Here is a 19,829-nt window from a genome sequence, read left to right as displayed (position 1 = left end):
AGAATAATGGCTATTAGTTGAAGTTTTGCAAAATAGAGATGTCCTGTCTTACATGTGCATGTGTACGTGTGCGGTGCCAACCTATGATACTAAGTTTAACAGAGGAAAAACAAAATCCTATTAATGATACAAAACACAAGATTATTAGCCATGGTTAGCCTGACCCCAGAGGAGGGAAGCGAACTATGTGAGTAGGGAGCTGAGCATAGGTGAAAATGGCAAGAAGTAATCACTATCCAGTGTCTGATCAACAGAAACTCTATTTTTAAGATACGTCTAGGTTACATTACCTAAAAACCATTTTCCAGTTAACTGTCACACTGTAATGACACAGCAACATGACACCACAACCTACTCCCTCTTCCTTAAATCACTTCCTCACTGTACTCTTCTAACATATGATCAAACCTTCTGAGAGTTCCGTCAAGACGGGATCTGCACTAGCAAAACTCTTAAAGAAATGGGGCAAAGAACTGCTCTGTAAAAAGGAAAAATGGATGCAGGTGATGGCTAAAGTCCCTTCCACCTCTAACACCCCATCTCTCCATGATTTTTATTATTGTTTTTTTTTTTTTAATTCCTATTCCAGTTAGTTAACATACAGTGTAATACTAGTTTCAGGTGTACGACACAGTGACTCAGCACTTCCGTATGTCACACTGTGCTCATCTCAAGTCACTCCTTCGTCCCTATCACCCATTCACCCATCCCCTCACCCACCTCCCCTCTGGTAACCAGCACTTTGCTCTCGATTTTTTTTTTTTAAAGATTTTATTTGACACAGAGAGCAGAGGGGGAAAGAGCAAGCACAAGCAGGGGGAGCAGCAGCAGAGGGAGAAGCAGGATCCCCGCTGAGCTGGGAGCCCGATGTGGAACTTGATCCCAGCACCCTGGGATCAGGACCTGAGCCGAAGGTAGACGCTTAACCGACTGAGCCACCCAGGAGCCCCGGTTCTAGATTTTTAACATTTTGCTGTCTTCTGCTCCAGTGTCTTAACCCTTTACTCCCAACCCCTCTCTCCTAAAGAATATGCATTCTGCCTCATGCCACTGTGAAGCAAACTCCGCTCCAAATTCACTAATTCACCCAAACACCCCAACACATCTGTCCAACCTACAATTAATTACCAATCCCACATCTCCAAACCCAAGTCACTTCTCCCCTCTGGAGTCTTCATTTTGGCTTGATGGCATCTTGGTATCTATCCCCTTATTTGCCTGACAAACATATTACATGCTTTAAGGACAGACCAGATGTCATCGTGTCTGTGAAGCCATGCCTGATCCCCTTGAGAGCTCTGGGCCATGCAGGACATCCAGAGAAATGACTGTCCAGATCTTTCGCTCACATACTTCAAGCCATTAAATGGCTTCCCTCACTCATTCTAGTCTGCAAATTTTTTCATAATTTAAACAGTTGCAAAAGGTAATTTCCAGCGTATTATACTGAGTTCTTAAACTACCATTACTCTTAAATATATGCAATGAAATCGAAATACTGTGATAATCTAACACATCACCTAATTGTAACACACAAATAAGCTGTTTTAATCGCTCAGAATTTCATGCCATGCTCTCTTTCCCCCTTCAACTCAATTTTCCTCAACTCTGTTTCATTTTTTCCAAGGATTTTATTTTATTTTTTGAAGATTTATTTATTTTAGGGATGCCTGGGTGGCTCAAGTTGGTTAAGCCACTACCTTCAGCTCAGGTCATGATCCCAGGGTCCTGGGACCGAGTTCCTCCTTGAGCTCCTTGCTCAGCGGGGAGTCTGCTTCTCCCTCTGCCTCTGCCTGCTTGTGCTCACTCTCTCTCTCACCAAAAAAAAATTATTTATTTTAGAGAGAGAGAGGGAGAGAGGGAGCAAGCTGGGGGAGCAGCAGAGGGAGAGAATCTCAAGTAGACTCCCCACTGAGCTCGGAGCCCAAGGTAAGGGCTCAATCTTACAACCCTGAGCCAAAACCAAGAGTCAACTACTCATCCGACTGAGTCAACCAGGGGCCCCACTCCAAGGATTTTCTAGTAATATATATCCACACTGCAAAACATTTTACTGATCACTCTTACCATACTCCTCCACAATAAAAATAAGTATATAAACTGAAATTAACCATAACAGTCTATTAAAACTGATTTTCTCTTCATGTACCCATTGGTTCATGTGCCCATGCAGAAATACTCCTTGTGGCTGGAATGAGTCAAGGTTCAGCATTAATTTAATTTGTTTTGTTTTACACTTGCTTTACATGTGTGCTTCGTAAACAGCATTCCTGTGAACAGGTAGATAGAACCATGCAAGGCTCTGAACTCCTGCAGAGTTGTTCTGTAATTAAAAATAGTTTTAATGATCTATTTAGCTGACAAGTCAATTAATTATAACTTCACTTTCGCCATGAGACAAGGATTAACTGGAACCCAGCTGATTTGTAAGAGGATTTGTTACACAGCTATCAGTTACTCACATTCATAAGACCAGCACCAATTCGGGTACATGATCCCTGATTTGTCATTCCCAAATCCAAAAACCCACAAAAGTGAAGTTTTCATAATTTACTGGGCTCAAAAGTGGCATGAGGTAAAACTACTTAGAGTCTTTATCCTTTTTACTGTGAATATTCATCCTTCAGAAATATTAATATGTTGGATTACAGGGTGCTGCCCCAGGTCCTCTGAAGGTCTGAAGGTGTCATATAATATGTGCAGGATTACCTTTTGAAAAACCATAATATACTGAACTCCTAAAAAAAAAAAAAAAAAAATGCCCCTCCCCTAAGGCTTCCAGATAAAGACATTTATTTATCTATCTTTTATTATAAAGACTGAACCTTTGGATCATTTCTCTCATGTATTCTCTACACCTTGAACAGGGCCTGGCATGTAGGTATATTTTTGCTGGACTGCAGAGTAGAAAAATATAGGATAACGAAGTCAATTCTACCACTTCCATTAGCAGTGACATGTTCCTAAGTGGAGTAAATGGATTTTTATTCTAGATTCTAAAGACGGGTTCTAGGTTGCTAGGGCTATCGTATTTATTTGCACTTAGGTCCTCTATTCAAAATTACGCTAAAAAATAAGTTACAAGACAAACTACTCTCCCATACCGTATCACTTGGCAAGTACTTTCCAAGTTCCGTATTTCTAAGGAAACAAAACTAAGCAAGGATTCGAAATATGAGATACTCACAGTTGCAGCGATCTCAGCTTTGGTCCTATCATGTGTGGAAACGAAAATGATGGATGCCAACAAAAACACAAATCCTGTTCCTGCAGTAAGATAAAAATCCTGTAATGTGCATAAAGAACATAGTTAGGTTGACAGAAACAAATGCTTTTGTTTTTTATTTTTAAAAAACTTCAGCAACACAGTATTTTCTGTGTCTATTTTCACATAGCCCAAACCTACATACTTCAGCTTCTAACTTTTCCATCAGTCTGGCATTCACTAACACCCCCCACCAACCCCGGCCATAAAGGAACACTATCCACACTTTGGACATGGCGTATTCAAAGTACATCACAAGATAATCTTTTATTTATTTTTATTTATTTATTTTAAAGATTTTATTTATTTATTTGACAGAGAGAGAGAGATCACAAGTAGGCAGAGAGGCAGGCAGAGAAAGAGAGGGGGAAGCAGGCTCCCTGCTGAGCAGAGACCCCACCCCCACCCCATGCGGGGCTCGATCCCACAACCCTGAGATCATGACCTGAGCCGAAGGCAGAGGCTTAATCCACTGAGCCACCCAAGTGCCCCACAAGATAATCTTTTAATAAGAGCAGTACCCCCAAAAGGTCGTGTGTGTTTGTGTTTTTCTCAAGGACATACTGATATTATCAAAGTCAAAGGTTTATTAAATCCATCTTACTTCCAGCAAAAAAACCCAAAAGGCAGAAACAAAAAATTTTTCTTCCCTTTCAAAGTCCAGATGGTCCCTGACTTAAAATGGTTCCACTTAGGATTTTTAACTTTAAATGGTGTAATTACACGTTCAGGAGAAACTGTGCTCTAAACTGTGAATCTTGATGCTGTCTCAAGCTAACATGGTATGGGACGATCCTCCATCGTGATGCTACACGGCGGCGGTGGCTCCTGGCCACCCACCATTCACAAGGGTAAACAACAGGTATGCTGACAACTCTTCTGTACACACACGGCTGGCCGGGCTGTTGGCCATTTTCAGTATAGTACCCAATTACATGAGTCCATACTTTAATATCGAACAGCCTTTGGGCAATGATTTTGCCCAACTGGATGTTAATTTAAGTGTTCTGAGCACACTGAAGGTAGGTCAGGCTAAGCTATGATGTTCAGGGGGCCAAGTGCATTAAATGCACTTTGACTCGTTTTTCAACTAACGACAGGTTTATTGGGATTATAACCCCACTCTAAGTTGGGAAGATCTGTATTCTATGTTAGGAAGGCCTCTCTGAGGGTACTTCAGTGCCTGCAAAGCACTCTAGAAAAGAGAATCAGAAGAACCACCTGTCATTAACTACATAAAATTATGCCAATAGTATGTTTTCTAGATACTTAAGTTTTCTGCAGTAACATACTGCTTTCAATTGTTCCAAGTGAGTGGCCCAAAATGAGCTTGTAAGTTTAATTTATCTACTCTATCAAAGCTTCCTTATCTCCTCATGATGCAGCTCATGACATGAAATTCTCCCTAGGTTTCCAAGGGTTTTCTCAGATATAATCTTATAAGGCTCCTCTCAGATGCCTATTGAAACCAGTGCTTGACATGCACACTTGACTCAGGAGAAACTGGTAAAAATGATGGCCATTCCAAAGGGTTTTAAGTCTGATACTTTCGGAGTTTTCTGAGGTGCAGTCTCCTAAATCTAATATCAATAAGGCATCCAATACAGAATTCCTATATGTCAACTGTGCATTTAAGATTAAAAAAAAATTAAGAGATTTTCTCTTTGCTTCTAAAAGAGGTGGTTTTTCTGCACTACTCTGCTTTTCCTATTTCTTTGAATATTATTTCAAATCTGTGACATACAAATAAAACTACATTTACTGATATCTGGAGAACATTCAAGAGGCATTAAACAAGACAACCATTCTGAGACAGAAGAACGTGGTGTTAGGGCACTTGGGTGGCTCAGTGGGTTAAAGCCTCTGCCTTTGGCTCAGGTCATGATCCCAGAGTCCTGGGATCGAGCCCTGAGATCCCACTGAGAGGGCTCCTCTGCTCAGCGGGAGCCTGCATCCACCTCTCTCTCTCTCTCTGCCTGCCTCTCTGCCTACTTGTGATCTCTGCCTGTCAAATAAATAAATACAACTCTTAAAAAAAAAAAAAAAAAGAAGAAAGTGGTGTTGAAGAAACATGGATTCTAGAATCAGACTATTTGAGTTCAAATCCCAGTTATACTACTACTTGGCTCTATGACTTTGAATGAATTCATTATTTAACATCTGTGTGCCTTAGTTTCTTCATCTACAAAGTGGGAGTAATAACAGTTCTTCTTCACAGGTGATTCTAAAGATTAGAGTTAATCAGTAGAAAAGGCTTAGATCCGTGCCAGGCACACAGTAAATGTCCTGTTAGTGTTGGGTGTTGTTACTCTTAACAGAACCTAAGCCTCAACAGCATGGAATAGAAAAGATCCCACTCTTCAGATTCCCCCTTTTTTTCCCCCACCCCCCAGACACTACCACCACCACCACCACATTCTCAAAACATTTTCTGTAAAACAGAAAACTTCTCTGATATTAGAAAGTATTTAGGTACATTAACGGAGCAAGAGTAAAAGTGATTTTTAAAAGTTTTAAACAAACATGAAATCCTTATAATGTTAGGTGAAACGTACAACATATAGGGCTATGTCTCTTAATCACCTATGAACAGAAAAAAAAGACCCAAAAGAGATATAGTAAAATATTTATAAAAGCTGTTTTAGAATGAAATGACTGATTTATTTTCCCCTCTAACATTTTAATATCAGTACTTACTTAAAAATAACTTTTTAAAAAATAACTTTCAAATGCTCCTTTGATATAATAAGCGCTTCACATTGTTTAGTTAGACCATTAAACTGGAAAATATTTTAATCTTGTTTCTTATCAAAAAGATCAATGTTGTATCAATGTACCAAAGGGTATACAGAACAAAGTACATCTTTTAGGTTTATATTAATATAAGACCCAATGCTTACTTCCCATTAGTTTAAAAAATTAACAGAATCTTACTGGTTTGTATTGCTCGTTATCCCTTGTTCTTAACAGTTAAAAATTCACCCTCATTTGTATCTTTTCCCTCAGAGAGATGAATGGCAACCCTGACACGTACAATTCTTCACAAACCACTATTATTAGCTCCAGTGCTACTGAGGAAGGAAACATCTCCATTCTTAAGTACAGTAAACATGTGAATCATCTCATGTGTCATCTCACAAATCCACACTCTACTCAAATAAAAATGTGCGCCAGCAGATGGTCTTCAGAAAGTTACGCAACACTGATCCTGTGAAAATAAAATTCTCGTGTGCACTTTCATTAAAAGGGAAATTTCTGAACAATGAATTCAACAAGTGCCTTAATTCACTTACTGGTAACTTCTTTCATAACAACAACAACAACAACAAATCAAAACAAAATAGGAAGCATCATGTGGTGCTTTCTCTGAAAAGCTCCAGAAATACATCACATTAGCTCATCACTCTCTCTCACGTCTAACATAATGCCTGGTGTAGAGCAGGAACACAATGGACAACTATAGAACCCATGAGGGATGCTCTGAAATGTGAGAAATCGAAGTGACAAAAATCCTAATCTTTAAAAAATGCCTAGTGTGAATGAGACTAAACCACCAATCACTGTAAACTCCTGACCTCATCTGTCCCTCCCTTTCTGATTTTACTTTCCCCCTCTCCCATCCCCTTGCTTGGCAGGAAAAATGGAGTTGCTCAGGGGCAGAGCTGGTACCATGGGGAGCGTCTTCTCATGCTGAGTTTTAAAAGCAACACTCGTCTGAGTGACAAAACTACACAAGATTCCAAAAGAGCCATGTTCTTCGTCAAGGGGTTCTATTTTCTTCACGCTTACCGACTGCTTGACTTTGGGAGTATCGACTTGGTCGTAAACGGGAGTGCAGTACACAATGAGGATGAGGAGACTCAGAAGAAAGGCACTGCAGCTTACGAATTCAAAAAAGTAAAGTCCTCCACACAGTGTGCACTGTGACACGACTTCCTCGCAGATAAAGGCCAGCAGGGACAGCAACTACAAAAGAAGCAAAGCGGTTTACTCAAGTGTTCTCCACAGAAACCGGTATTCAGAAAACTCATCTGTTCACTCAACTCTGTGAAGTGGAGACTGCAGCAAACGAGATTACTGGCTGGACCTGATCCCCACCGAACTTCACAGTCCGGCTGCCTTGAAGGGAATCCAGGGACGCGAATAATTAACTACTAAGTGCTAAAAGCTAGGCTTGGGGGAAATATAGGGTGTTGCTGTAAAAGCACACAGAAGGGACCCTCTGCTTGCGGGTCCGAAAGGCTTCCTGAAGGAAAGCGGAGACTTGATGGGAAAGGAGGGTCAGTTGCGGGGGTTGGGGGGGGAGGCAGGTGGGGCACCTTTGTGAAGGACAGGGAAGGAAGCTCCAGGCAGAGAAGGAGCAGACGCAAACCTGGTGGCAAGAGCACCTGGCACCCTCCCACCGCAAGGCACACACAAATCCCATCACCTCCACTGAATGGACAGAACGAGTTCAGTGAACATGGTTCAGGTACCCAGCGTGAAGGAAGGGGACGGCAGCACAAAAACATTGAGACGAGGGCACCTGGGTGGCCCAATGGGTTAAGCCTCTGCCTTGGGCTCAGGTCATGATCCCAGGGTCCTGGGATCAAGCCCCGCATCGGGCTCTCTGCTCAGCAGGGAGCACGTTTCCTCCTCTCTCTGCAGGCCTCTCTGCCTACTTGTGATCTCTCTCTCTGTCAAATAAATAAATAAAATCTTAAAAACAAAAACAAAAACAAAAACAAAAACCAAAAATCGATGTGACGAGACTAGAGGCATAAGTGGAGGCTGGATCTAAATGTCCTTGATTTCTAGTTTTAAAAAGTCTGGATTCTAGGAGTTTTAAAGCAAATGGGTGACACGTTCAGGCTTATGCTTTCAGTGGTTCTTGCTGGCTATGGCATGAAGAAGGGGCTGGGGAAGGGCCAATCTTGGGGCAGACGTCCTGTCGGAAAGCTGATGGAAGAAACCAGGGGAAGACAGTGAGCTGCGTAGTGATAATGGAGAACAGCTCCTGCAATCACTGGGAGAGGCAAGAGGTGACAGAAGCCCTTATCAGCATGGGTACAAATAATGGAGGAAAAAAGATAACAGACTTGGGGAGCGCCTGGGTGGCTCAGTGGGTTAAGCCGCTGCCTTCAGCTCAGGTCATGATCTCAGGGTCCTCAGATCGAGTCCCACATCGGGCTCTCTGCTCAGCGGGGAGCCTGCTTCCTCCTCTCTCTCTCTGCCTACTTGTGATCTCTCTCTCTCTGTCAAATAAATAAATAAAATCTTTAAAAAAAAAAAAAAGATAACAGACTTGAACACCTTAACTTAAAGCAAAAAGGCATTTTATTCACCAATATTTTGAAACAGGGCTTTTCTCGGACTTTGAGCCTACTAACTGGAATTCCACTTCCACATCATGTTTTCTGCATTAACCACTTTCTTCATCTATTATTATCACTTGCAGACTAATGCTTAGTTGAAGTGGAGCAAGACCTGGACACTTGAGAAGCAGAATGCAGAATCCTTCTGGATTTGGACTAATTCTACCAGCCCTTTACGGTTATCTCACTCTTACTTAATTCCACAGAAAATACTGTAGTAATTTATTTTTTGGACTTTCCAAAGCATTCAATTTAGTTTTCACAAAAACAATTCCTTTTCCCACTCAATTTCAGTCTGTGTAATATTTAATTAAATGTTTGACCATAAAAAGTATAGTTGGTAGTAGTGGGAATAACCCAAGTCAACTAATGGCAGAGGCAAGAGTGCTCAAGACACGTGTGGGTCAGAAAGCCATGCACTGAATGGACAATGGTACTGAATGGACAATGGTAAAGTCCAGCGAATCTGGCAACTCAATTAAATGCAAGTGGGATTTAATAGCACTCCCATGGTTGTATATAAGGTGTTAATATACTGAGGACTACACTGCAGAAAAAAAGAGTCAGGATTTTTTTGCCCCCTCCCCCTTTTTTAAGAGGCAAGCATGCTGGGAAGAGAATACATTCTGTTTTAAAGGTGCTGTGTGTGAGGGGTTTGTGAAAGAGTTAAGGGAGGTGTCTAGGAGGCAAAAGGATATAAGGTCTGTGGCTCGGGGGAGCGGTCTAGGGTGGAGATGAAGACATGGGCATCAGCCAGTGAGATCACCCAGAATGAGGAAAGCCAACTTTATCCAGAAATCTGAGCTAACCCAAGATCCAAGGGATGTGCAGAGGGGGTAAAACCAGCAAAGGACAATTAGGAGCAGCAGTCCAAAGAGGTAGCAGACCAAGGAGAAAGTATTTTTACAAAGAGAAAGTAAGCACGGGTAATGAATGGTACTTAGAAGTCAGGTAAGAACAACAGTGAAACACTGACATCAGACTGAGCTACAAGGCGGCTGCTGGTGGCAACAGCAAGCCCATTGCAGTGTAGTCAACCAGGGAGGCTGAGATTATAGGACGCATGGTGGGAAGTGAGAGGAAGACAAAGCAGTGGGATAGAGCCAAAGAGTCAAAAGGGATAACCTAACAAGAGCGGCCAGATAGGGAAGTAGTGGACAAGGTCAAAGGGAAAGGAATTTCAATACGGGAGAGAACTTAAATACTTAGGCAGAAACCAATAAGGTGGGTGGGCCTAAAGACAAGGAAGAAAAGAGGCTCTCTATAGATAGAATTCAAAGCCCAGATTTGGGGCTTAACTCTTCTCTAGAAATAGGAAGGAAGAGAAAGAAGAGAGGTTCACTTGGGCAGTATGTGTGGTTTTGTGAAAGCCAAGGGAGTTTCCTTCAAGCATTAAGACCATCAAAATGACTGGTAACCTAAATCAAAGCCTATTGGGAAATGCCATTTTGCCCCTCAGACCAGTAGAAACAACCAGATATATGAATAGCAACAAGAGTGCTACCAAAATCAGCAGATATGTTGCATATTATAAAAATGTTATCTTACAAAGTATTTTCATTTTTTAAAGATTTTTATTTATTTATTTAGAGCATTGAGAAAGCAAGCATGAGTTGGGGAGGGGCAATGGGAGAGAGAGAGAGAGAACCTCAAGTAGACTCCCCACTGAGTGTGGAGTCTGACTCGGGGCTCAATCCCACGACCCTGAGATCATGACCTGAGCCGAAACCAAGACACAGAACACTTAACCAACCGGGCCACCCAGGCTACAAAATATTTCCATCAAACAGTAGTCAGTGGTACACCACTCTGGAAAACAACTGAGCGATTTCTTAAAAACTAAACACCCAGTCACTGTATGGCCCAGCAACTGCATTCCCACATTCTGCATGTGACCAGGAAAAATGAAAATTTATGTCTGTGCAAAAACCGATACATGAAAGTTCATTACAGTTTTATTAATAATGGCTCTGGAAACTGGACACCAAGCACATGTCTTTCTTTGGTTAAGCAAACCATGATATATCCTACCATGGACTACTACTTAGCAATAAAAAGGAACAAACTTCACACATGCAACAACTTAGATGAATCTCCAAACTATGCAGTGAAAAAAAATCCAAAACTCAAAGGTTACATACTACAGGATTTCATTTATTTATGTTTTTAATGATTTCTTTATTTATTTCAGAGGGGCTGGGGGAAAGAGAGAGAGAGAATCCCAAGCACTCTCTATGTTTGGGGTGAAGCCCAACTCAGGGCTCAATCTCATAACCCCGAGATCATGACCTGAGCTGAAACCAAGTCAGTGGCTTAAATGACTGCTTCACTGAGCACCCGACCCCTTGCGACACCCCCCCCCCCGCCCGGTTCCATTTATACAGCATTCTTGAAGTAACAAATTACAAAGCTGGAGAACTAATTAGCGGTGGCCAGGGGAGAGGGGAAAGGTGTGGCCATAAAGGGGTGGAGGGAATCCTGTGGTGACTAGACAGTTCTGGAACAGTTGTGGTAGTGACTCTAGGAAGCTACACAGGTCACACACACATGCACACAAAGTGCAGAGGCCCTCCCTGTATGTTTTGTTTTATAAGTTCCTGTGAATCTATAAATATTTCAAAATAAAAAGTTCAAAAACAATGGTCAAACCTAAATTGGTATGAAGGTCTCTAAGGGATTTTCTCCCCCTCCAACTGCCAATACATAATTTCCTATATACACACAACTGAAAAGAATCTATACAGGGATGAAAACAGAGCCTTTATTATGATTCCCTACAAGTTAGTAAAACATAAAATAGTCCAGCATATCCCAAATACCCACCTTCAGACAGATGTTAGGTTAGGTAAGGTGTTCCCAATTATTACACCATAGGATAAAAAGTGACACACCAATACAAATCTCAGAAAGTCATTGTGTAAAGCTACCTTAGTCTCCTGTAATTATAATTACAGGGTGCGTTTTTACATGACTCCCGTAAAATAAAATACTAAATGTCTAATATTCCATGTGTTTTATTCTTGCTTCTGTGTTAAATCTTACCCAACTTTTAGGAGTTTCTCTATGACAAATTTGCAAAATAGACCTCAGGTATATAAAAGTCAATTAATTGTGAGAAGATGTCAACCTAAGACTCTATCTGGGGTCTGAGACAAGTTGCTCAAGAGCCATTCATATCACAATAATTAGGTTATCAGGAATGCTCATCTGCGTAAGCCATATGACAATACAATCTTTTCTGCAGAGATAGAGACTGCTTGTCTATTCTCAGTAAGAAAGGGCAGGACCCAGCTCAGCCAGCAGCAGTAGGTGCCTTCCTTACCACTCCTGTTCCAAACTTATTAACAGGAGTTAAGCCTCAGGGCAGTATTAAGAGGCAGATTCTTCCTGGACATCCTGAGAGATTAAAGGGGTACAATATCAAGTTTGGACATTTACTGGCTCCTATTCCCAGTTAAAAGCCAAGAAATCAGCACTACAAATTATATTCAGTATGAAGTTTTCTCCTGACTCCCCATCTGTCTGATATTCCAAACCTTCCTATATAATCTCCGACAGTACTCTACAGTATCTTTATGTTGTATACCTGCCAATTCTACCTCAATTACAAAAGATTTTTTGAAGAAGTGCATTTTGAGTATTATTATCCAACACCGTAAAATGTATAGGCACATTAGTGATAGAGCAACAAGATCAGTGTACAAGAAATAAGAAAACAGGGGTGCCTGGGTGGCTCAGTTGGTTAAACGACTGCCTTCGGCTCAGATCATGATCCTGGAGTCCTGGGATCGAGTCCTGTATCAGGCTCCCTGCTCAGCGGGGAGTCTGCTTCTCCCTCTGACCTCTCCTCTCACACTCTCTCTGACTCTCTCTCAAATAAATAAAGTCTTTAAAAAAAAAAAAAGAAATAAGAAAACAATACACCTCCTAATTGACCATCCCTTATATGCAGATTCAGGAAATCTCAGGAAAATGCTTGGATTCTCAAGGACTAATAGTAGCTAGACAAGGATAAACGGAAGAGCCAGACTCAACCAGGGCCAAGAGACACATGGGATCTGGACAGGCAGAGAACATTTCAGGTGGAGGATGAAAAAGAAGAGATTCATGAAGGCAAGAATTTGCATGGTAAGCCCCAGAGGGATAATGAGGTGACTGACCTGAGTGGGGAGTGATGATGAAAATGTTTAAGGAGCTGGGTGTGGCTACGTGATGATCAGGCCAGGGAGCAAGGGCTTTCGGATGAAAGCAACAGGGATTACCGGCCTGGTTTAGCTGGTTAGAAGACAGGAGGAACAGAGGACTGGGTGGGGCCTGAAAGACTATAGCAGTTCAGGATTAGGAGGGGAAAGAGCAGCTCACACCTGACAAGTAAGAAATGGGGGTCTAACACTTTGTAAGAAAACTCCTCAATAAACAAGTGAACATACTCCATATCCCTGATTTAAACAATGACGGGGTGAGGTGGTGGTGGCATCGCTGATTTTAATCGTATTTCCTAATTTATATATATATTTTTGGTAAATAAACACTTTTTGTATTAAAAAATTTTTTTTAAATGTAACTGTGAAAGTTAAGGGAAGGAATAATTTCAAGAAATGGGTAGTCACCAGCATTAAATACCAAAGCGGTTAAGGATAAGAGAGGTAAGGTCACTCGGTAAGGAAATCATGATGAATGTTAAAAGTGGAAAGGCTCAATTATTATTTTCTGGTACATAATTTTACTCTTAGTAACATGAAGATGTCACATTAAATACGGCTTACTGACTATTAAGAACCTAACAACATTATTGTCAATGTGACTGCTTCTAATGACATAAAATCTTACCCAAACAGAACTATGGGAACTGTCAAGCCTTTGGAGCTGGGAGGTCCTTGGAGGGCAGTCTCCCACCCTTTTGTCTACAGGTGATGGAGTGCATCTCTGACAGCGAGGTTCCATGCTGGCCAGGCACAACCCAAAACCCAGGTCTCCTGACTCCCACTCTTGCGCTTGTCCCCCCCCCGCAACCTGATCCCCCGCCCCACTGAAATGCTGTTTATTAAGCTCACTTTACAACTATGTATGTTCATGTGGGTTTTCCCTTAAAACTGGATTTTGGAAGTTACAATCAGATTAATGTGCATTTCCCCTTTTGCTGTTAAATTTTACATTAAAACTAATGTGCTAGGGTCAACACATTTGGGAAATCTTCGTGACTAAAATGCGGCTTACTCACAGTTCTGGTGATTTAAACATTCAGATAGTGACTACCCTGTGTCTCTTCATTTCAGTTTCACTACCCCTTCTGAAACGTCAGTCTTCCTTAAAATTAACAGTCGTTATAGTAAACATGAAGTCTCCATCATTGATCTTTAAGAGTCTACTATTAAAACATTTCTTACAAAAAGAACTTTCAAATGTTTGCTATTCGTTATAAGGCCTCACTATAACATTAATTTGTGAATTAATGAACTTATGACCAAAGCCTACAGTGCTATGTAAAGTCCAAGTAAACAAATCTGTCAGCCTGAAGTTAGGTTAGGCCTCGCTTGCCTTGGGCAAATATTTACTCTCACAAGGTTCAAAGATATAATTTGCTGACCTTATGGATCTTCCTCAAGGTTAAAAATAGAGCACTACCATTTAGTACAGATCAATTTTCACACTGAAATAATGAAGAGAGCACGAATACAAGAGAAATTACTTCTCAGAGTCTTGTTTCTTGGCACTTTAAATCACTGGGGATTGCCCGTCTGAAGAGTCATTATAACTACATTAGGACATTCAACTGGTACCATAAACACAATGTCAGCTTGTTGCAGAGAGAATATTACACACATTCAAATCATTCCACCAGCTTACTAGCAAGGAACTAGGTTGACCAATGTCAATTTTCCCCTGAAAATAAAAACTCCCTCAAAAATAACAATAAAAACTTGACAATATGTGTGTGTATGTGTGCATAACGACCAATCTAAGGACAAAATAAACTGAAAAAGAAATAAACTGCATAAACTTAGGACTGCAAGGACTCCTGGCATTGCATTTCCAGCTGAGTATTTCTTCTTCAGCTCTGGAAGGGCAGATAGTAGTTATGGGTTGCTTAAGTTTTAGACAAGCCTTTGACGAAATTAAGGTTTTATCTGAATGGTAGCAGACACAGCTATAGAATTCCAAGAGCACAAACCTCAAGAGCTGGTTATGCTCCTTATCTCTAACCTCTCCTGTTTGTAGGCTCCACTCTCGACCTGCTTGGTGTTCAGCTCTGTACCAGCACACCCCACAGAGCCTCAGAGATTTGTAAAAACCTTAAATGGTGAAAAGAACCTTGGAAATCCAACTCCATCTCTTTGGACTCTTAAGAATTTCCTAAGCCCAGAGAGTCTGATTTTTAAGTTTTAGAGTAAGGTTCCTTTTCCTTTTGGAGTTTTGAGGCTCTAATAAGATTTATGGGTCTAGAATAACATACCAAGACATGGAAATGCACCACATTTTGGGTAAAATGTCACAGGGCTTGCACGTCCCTAGTTTAAGTACTTTCTCTTCTGACTATGGGTTTCTTCATTACAGGTGTTTCCTTACTGGAGCTCTGCAAATCTACTTAATTAAAAAAAAAACAAACAAACAAGTTATCTAAAGTAAAACAATCTAAAGGCAGAATGTGACTTAAGGCAAAGAAGACTGTGCCTATTGCCCCAGGCTGGACGACATCTTTAATTTAATTTCATTATAACTTCCTTGGAACTTCCTGGGTAACTCCATAATACACACTCTTGTAAAGAGATAGAGGCCATCACTCAAAGCAGAAATGAAAAGACAACAATCAAAATCAAAAGCAATAATGAAATATTTTTTAAAATCTGTATTAAAGAAAGTATTCTTTTTAAATATTTTATTTAAAATAATTTTTTTTTAAAAAAGATTTATTTATTTATTTATTTGACAGACAGAGATCTCAAGTAGGCAGAGCAGCAGGCAGACAGAGAGTGGGGGAAGCAGGCTCCCTGCTGAGCAGAGAGCCTGATGTGGGGCTCAATCCCAGGACCCTGAGATCATGACCTGAGCTGAAGGCAGAGGCTTTAACCCACTGAGCCACCCAGGCACCCCAAGAAAGTATTCTTATAACATTACAAATCCCCCATAAGTAAATAAACGCATACCTATTTAACTGTACTTCGCTTTACTGCATTTCACAGGTGATTACATTCTTCAAATAGAAGGTCTGTGGCAACACTGAGCCAAGCAAGTCTACTGGTACCATTTTTCCAACAGCATTTGCTCACTTCATGTCTCTGTGTCACATTTCAGTAATTCTTGCAATATTTCAAACATCTGCATTATTATATTTGCTATGATGATGTGATCAGTGATTACAATTCACTGAAAGCTCAGAAAATGGTTGGAATTTTTTTTTTTTTTTTTTTGGTGATAAAATATTTTAAATTAAGGACAGCCTGGGTGGCTTGGTTTGTTGACCATCTGACTTTTGATATCAACTCAGGTCATAATCTTGGGGTCCTGGGATTAAGCCCCTTCTGGGCTCTGAGCTCAGTGCAGAGTCTGCTTGTCCCTCTCCCTCCTCTCCTTCCCCTGTTTGTGGTCTCGCTCTCAAATAAATAAATAAAACCTTTTAAAAAAAATTTAAAAGTTATTTTAAATTATGGCATGTATATATATATTTTGGACATAATGCTATTTTTGAACAGTTAACAAACCATAGTATAGTGCAAACATAACTTTTATATGCACTGGAAAACCAAAACATTCACTAGACTGGCTTTACTGTGATCCTCGCTTTACTGTGGTGGTCTGGAACCCAACATGCAGGGACTCCGAGATAAGCCTGTAAATGGATTTCAAGAAGAGACATTAGTTTTTATTCTTTCTCTCCTTCTCCTTATGATGGGGAACAAGCAGGAACAACCAACCCTTGTAAGGCAAATTCATCTCCTCCTTTTCTCCCATTCAAGTAAAAAGTCTATCACCAAAATTTCTGGTTGTAGGTCTAGTCCAGGGATATGGAACCATAGTCTATTAAACTGTAAATAAGGTAATGAGAAATTTTACTTCAGCTGTGCCATTTCTAATTAGAAAGGAAAAACAGACAACTGAAAATTAGATTTAACAGGCAGGACACCAATACTGATGATGTCTGTAGGGCAGCAAGAATACTTCAGATATAGATACTAACCTTTTCTGTTCTAAAAAGTTCTTCTATTGGTGTAGATACATTTCAGCTTCACTTCAGAGGAGCATCACTGGTATCTCAAAGTCCTGTTAAGGCGCACCTGGATGGCTCAGTTGGTTAAGTGGCTGCCTCTGGCTCAGGTCATGATCCCAGGCTCCTGGGATCAAGCCCGGCATCAGGCTCCAGCCCCGCATCGGGATTCCTGCTTGGTGGGAAGCCTACTTCTCCCTCTCCCTCTGCCTGCTGCTCTGCCCACTTGTGTTCTCTCTCCAACTCTCTAATAAATAAAATCTTAAATAAAAAAATAAAAGTCCTGTTAGAACTGACAAGAGAACAGAAAGAAGTATCTCTGGGTATAAGGAACACATGATACAAAGGAACAATGCAGAAGGGAGCCCTCGATGCCTGTTAATAACTGAAAGGCTACCAGAGAGGAACTCCCTAAAAACAGGTTGGAGAGAAATCCAGACGCTCTCAGTTCCCTAGGCCACACTTTCAGCTGCCTCCAAGTGATTTCCAAACTATTCCCACATGTGATCATTTGACAACCAGAAAGTAGTGCCTGTTTTCTGAGAGCATTTTTTAAAAAATTTAATAAAAGTAGGTCATCTGAGTTCTAAGAATGTAAGTTCTGGTTATTGGAGTTCTAAGAATTTAAGCTCTTCCCAAGGAAACCAACTGGCTATTTTTACTTGAGATGACTAAAGGCAAAACAAAACAAAACCAAACCCTAAAAAACAAAAACCAAAAACACCAAGCAAAATCAACTTAGGAACATTCTAGGCAGTCTGACTTTTCCTCTGGCAGAAAATATTCATCGTTGCTTAAAACAGAACATAGTGTGTCCGTATGTGTATAACTGGAGTTAAAATCCAAAGATGTTTGATATTTTCACTATGAGGTTTAAGGTACCTTTACTGCCTAACGTGAACTAAAACTCAGATTCAGAGAGGGGTAAACCATGCCCTCCTTTTGCCACCTGCGCGCAAATACAAGCTGTCCTTTCACTGTGTACTTCGTATACGCATACTGCTCACTCAGAAATAATTCATTTTCTAGTCAATATAAAACACTTAGGAAACAATTCACTGGAAACACCCATCTCAATGCCGTGCGCAGTAACGAAGACTTCGCCCAACAAATTAAACTGCCCCCCCCCCCCCCCACGGGCTCGTACCAGGAAAACCACAAGAACCAGGAAAGATAAACAAAAGGCACTTGGAAGTCTAAATACAGGCACTTTGGTCGATAATGCAGCCTAACAGCTGGGAGAGGAGACGGAGGTCGTAACAGAGGATGGAGTGAAAGAAGTCTAAGCGGCTGACTAGGCTTTCCGACGCATTTCCTGGACCCGCGCAACACGCTCGGGGGCCCAGGTCGTCACCGGGGACCCAGTGGGGGTGAGACTGGGGTGGAGAGGCTGCCCCACGGCGGGAGGTAACGCCCCCCTTTCCAGCCGAGAGAGAAGGAACTGGGGGTGTGGAAACCGCCGCTTCCTGAACAAGCAGGTCGAGAAGCACCAGCTCTGCAGCCTCCCACGCCCGCAGGCCGGCGGCTCCGAGGCCAGACCCCTGACCCCCGAGTCCGGCTCGCCCACCCCGGCCGCGGACTTACCAGCTGCAAGGCTTTGAGCGCGAGCCGACGCATCGGAAGCCGGCCCAGGGAGAAGTAGGCGGCGAGGCCGCTCCGGGCGCCCCTGGCCGGGCCCGGGTCCTCCTCCGTGGTGGGGCCGTACACCGCTCCATTCTCCATCGCCCGGGAACGCGGTGGCCGCAGAGGTGGCGCCGCGGACTTGACCGACTCCAGAAGGACCACCAGCAGGGCCGTCACTTCCTGGGTCTCCGCCCACGCTTCCGCCCCGCCCCGCCCCGCCCCGCCCCGCCCCGCCTCCGCTCTAGCCCCACCCCCAACCCCTGCGTCTGCGTCTGCGCCTTAGTCACTCGTCGAACGTACTGAAGTTCTTGGGGGGAAACCTTCGCGCAAAGAGAACAGCATATCCTGAGGACCGAGTTAGGAAGGAGAGAAGAGGAAGTTGGAGTTGTAGACAGAGGCCACATCATGTAGGGGCCTTGTAGAGCAAGGAAAGAAATGTGGTTTCATTTTGAGTGCAGGGCGTTGTCTGAAAGGACTTTGAGGATTGCTCCCTCCTGCATCTCTCTGAATTCCTTTCAGGCTTGTCAAAACCATTTAGTTTACTTGTCTCTTACTTGTGCACCAACTTCCGCAGTAATATATGTTAATTTTGTCTCAACTTAAGGAAATTCCTATTTTTATATTTTAGCAACTGAAGGTGACTGGGTTCCATGTCAGGCACACATATTCTCTCCTCAACAGTGTAATGTAGGTACTATCATTACTTTCATTTTACAGATGAACACTCTGAGGCCAAGAGGGGGAATATATCCAAGGGCAGGCGGTTAGGGGTAGCTGGAACGCAGACCTACACAGTCTGCCTCAACCTTGTTGCTAACATGAACTCAGCAAACCTCAGCCTCTAACCCATCTCACCGTCAGAGCCTCAAAATCCATGCAAGAGGGGAGGGGCCCCTGCTGCCACCTACTTCCATATTTAATCTAGTCTCCTCCCTGGTCCCAAATCTCCCTTTCTTCCTCTGGTAACAGAACAAAAGCCCCTATTCACAGGAATAGAGACAAGTAGATACCACTCTGCCACGGCTGTCCATACAGCCAGTCCAAATCAGCCCTCTGTCTTTGATTAAATGCCTTATAAATGTCCTGCCAAGCAGCCACTGATTATGTTCAATGAAACGAGACCATCGTGTTTTCACCAGGGCTACAAGGACTCACAGCCCTGTTATTCTTCAAGTTGCCATCATCCCAAATCAGACATTACCGAAGTCTGAAATTTACTTTGAAAATCACTCAAAAAAAGAAAGAAAGAAAAAAGACAGGTGGAAGAGCAGAGAGAAGGATAAAAGAATAAACCTGTGACAAAGTAACCACAGTAACATGTTAACGGGGTGACTACTGGGGTCGTTTCTTAATTCAACTCTTCTGTGTTTGAACATTTTCAAGA

General features: G+C 42.0%; 1 protein-coding gene across 3 annotated transcripts in view; it reads right to left on the bottom strand.

Annotated features, from left to right (window-relative positions):
- Positions 1 to 18,653, bottom strand: part of CMTM6 (CKLF like MARVEL transmembrane domain containing 6) — a 48,927-nt gene extending 30,274 nt beyond the window's left edge. The window contains exons 1-4 of one of the 3 annotated variants that reach the window (XM_032319957.1): positions 18,407 to 18,653; positions 7,055 to 7,231; positions 3,188 to 3,286; positions 2,221 to 2,323 (exon numbers count right to left, since the gene is read on the bottom strand). In XM_032319957.1, coding sequence (XP_032175848.1) covers positions 2,243 to 2,323; positions 3,188 to 3,286; positions 7,055 to 7,231; positions 18,407 to 18,544 — 495 coding nt within the window. In that variant the 5' untranslated portion in view covers positions 18,545 to 18,653 and the 3' untranslated portion in view covers positions 2,221 to 2,242. Of the gene's footprint in view, positions 1 to 2,220; positions 2,324 to 3,187; positions 3,287 to 7,054; positions 7,232 to 18,406 lie in introns of those variants that run through there. The other 2 variants (XM_032320032.1, XM_032319873.1) reach the window with 2 other exon arrangements.
- Positions 18,654 to 19,829: the final 1,176 nt, after the last annotated feature.

Source organism: Mustela erminea, chromosome 1 (assembly GCF_009829155.1).
Source record: "Mustela erminea isolate mMusErm1 chromosome 1, mMusErm1.Pri, whole genome shotgun sequence".
NCBI lineage: Eukaryota > Metazoa > Chordata > Mammalia > Carnivora > Mustelidae > Mustela > Mustela erminea.
The sequence above is the reverse complement of the archived record's forward strand: the minus strand, read 5'-3'. Positions and strand labels throughout refer to the sequence as shown.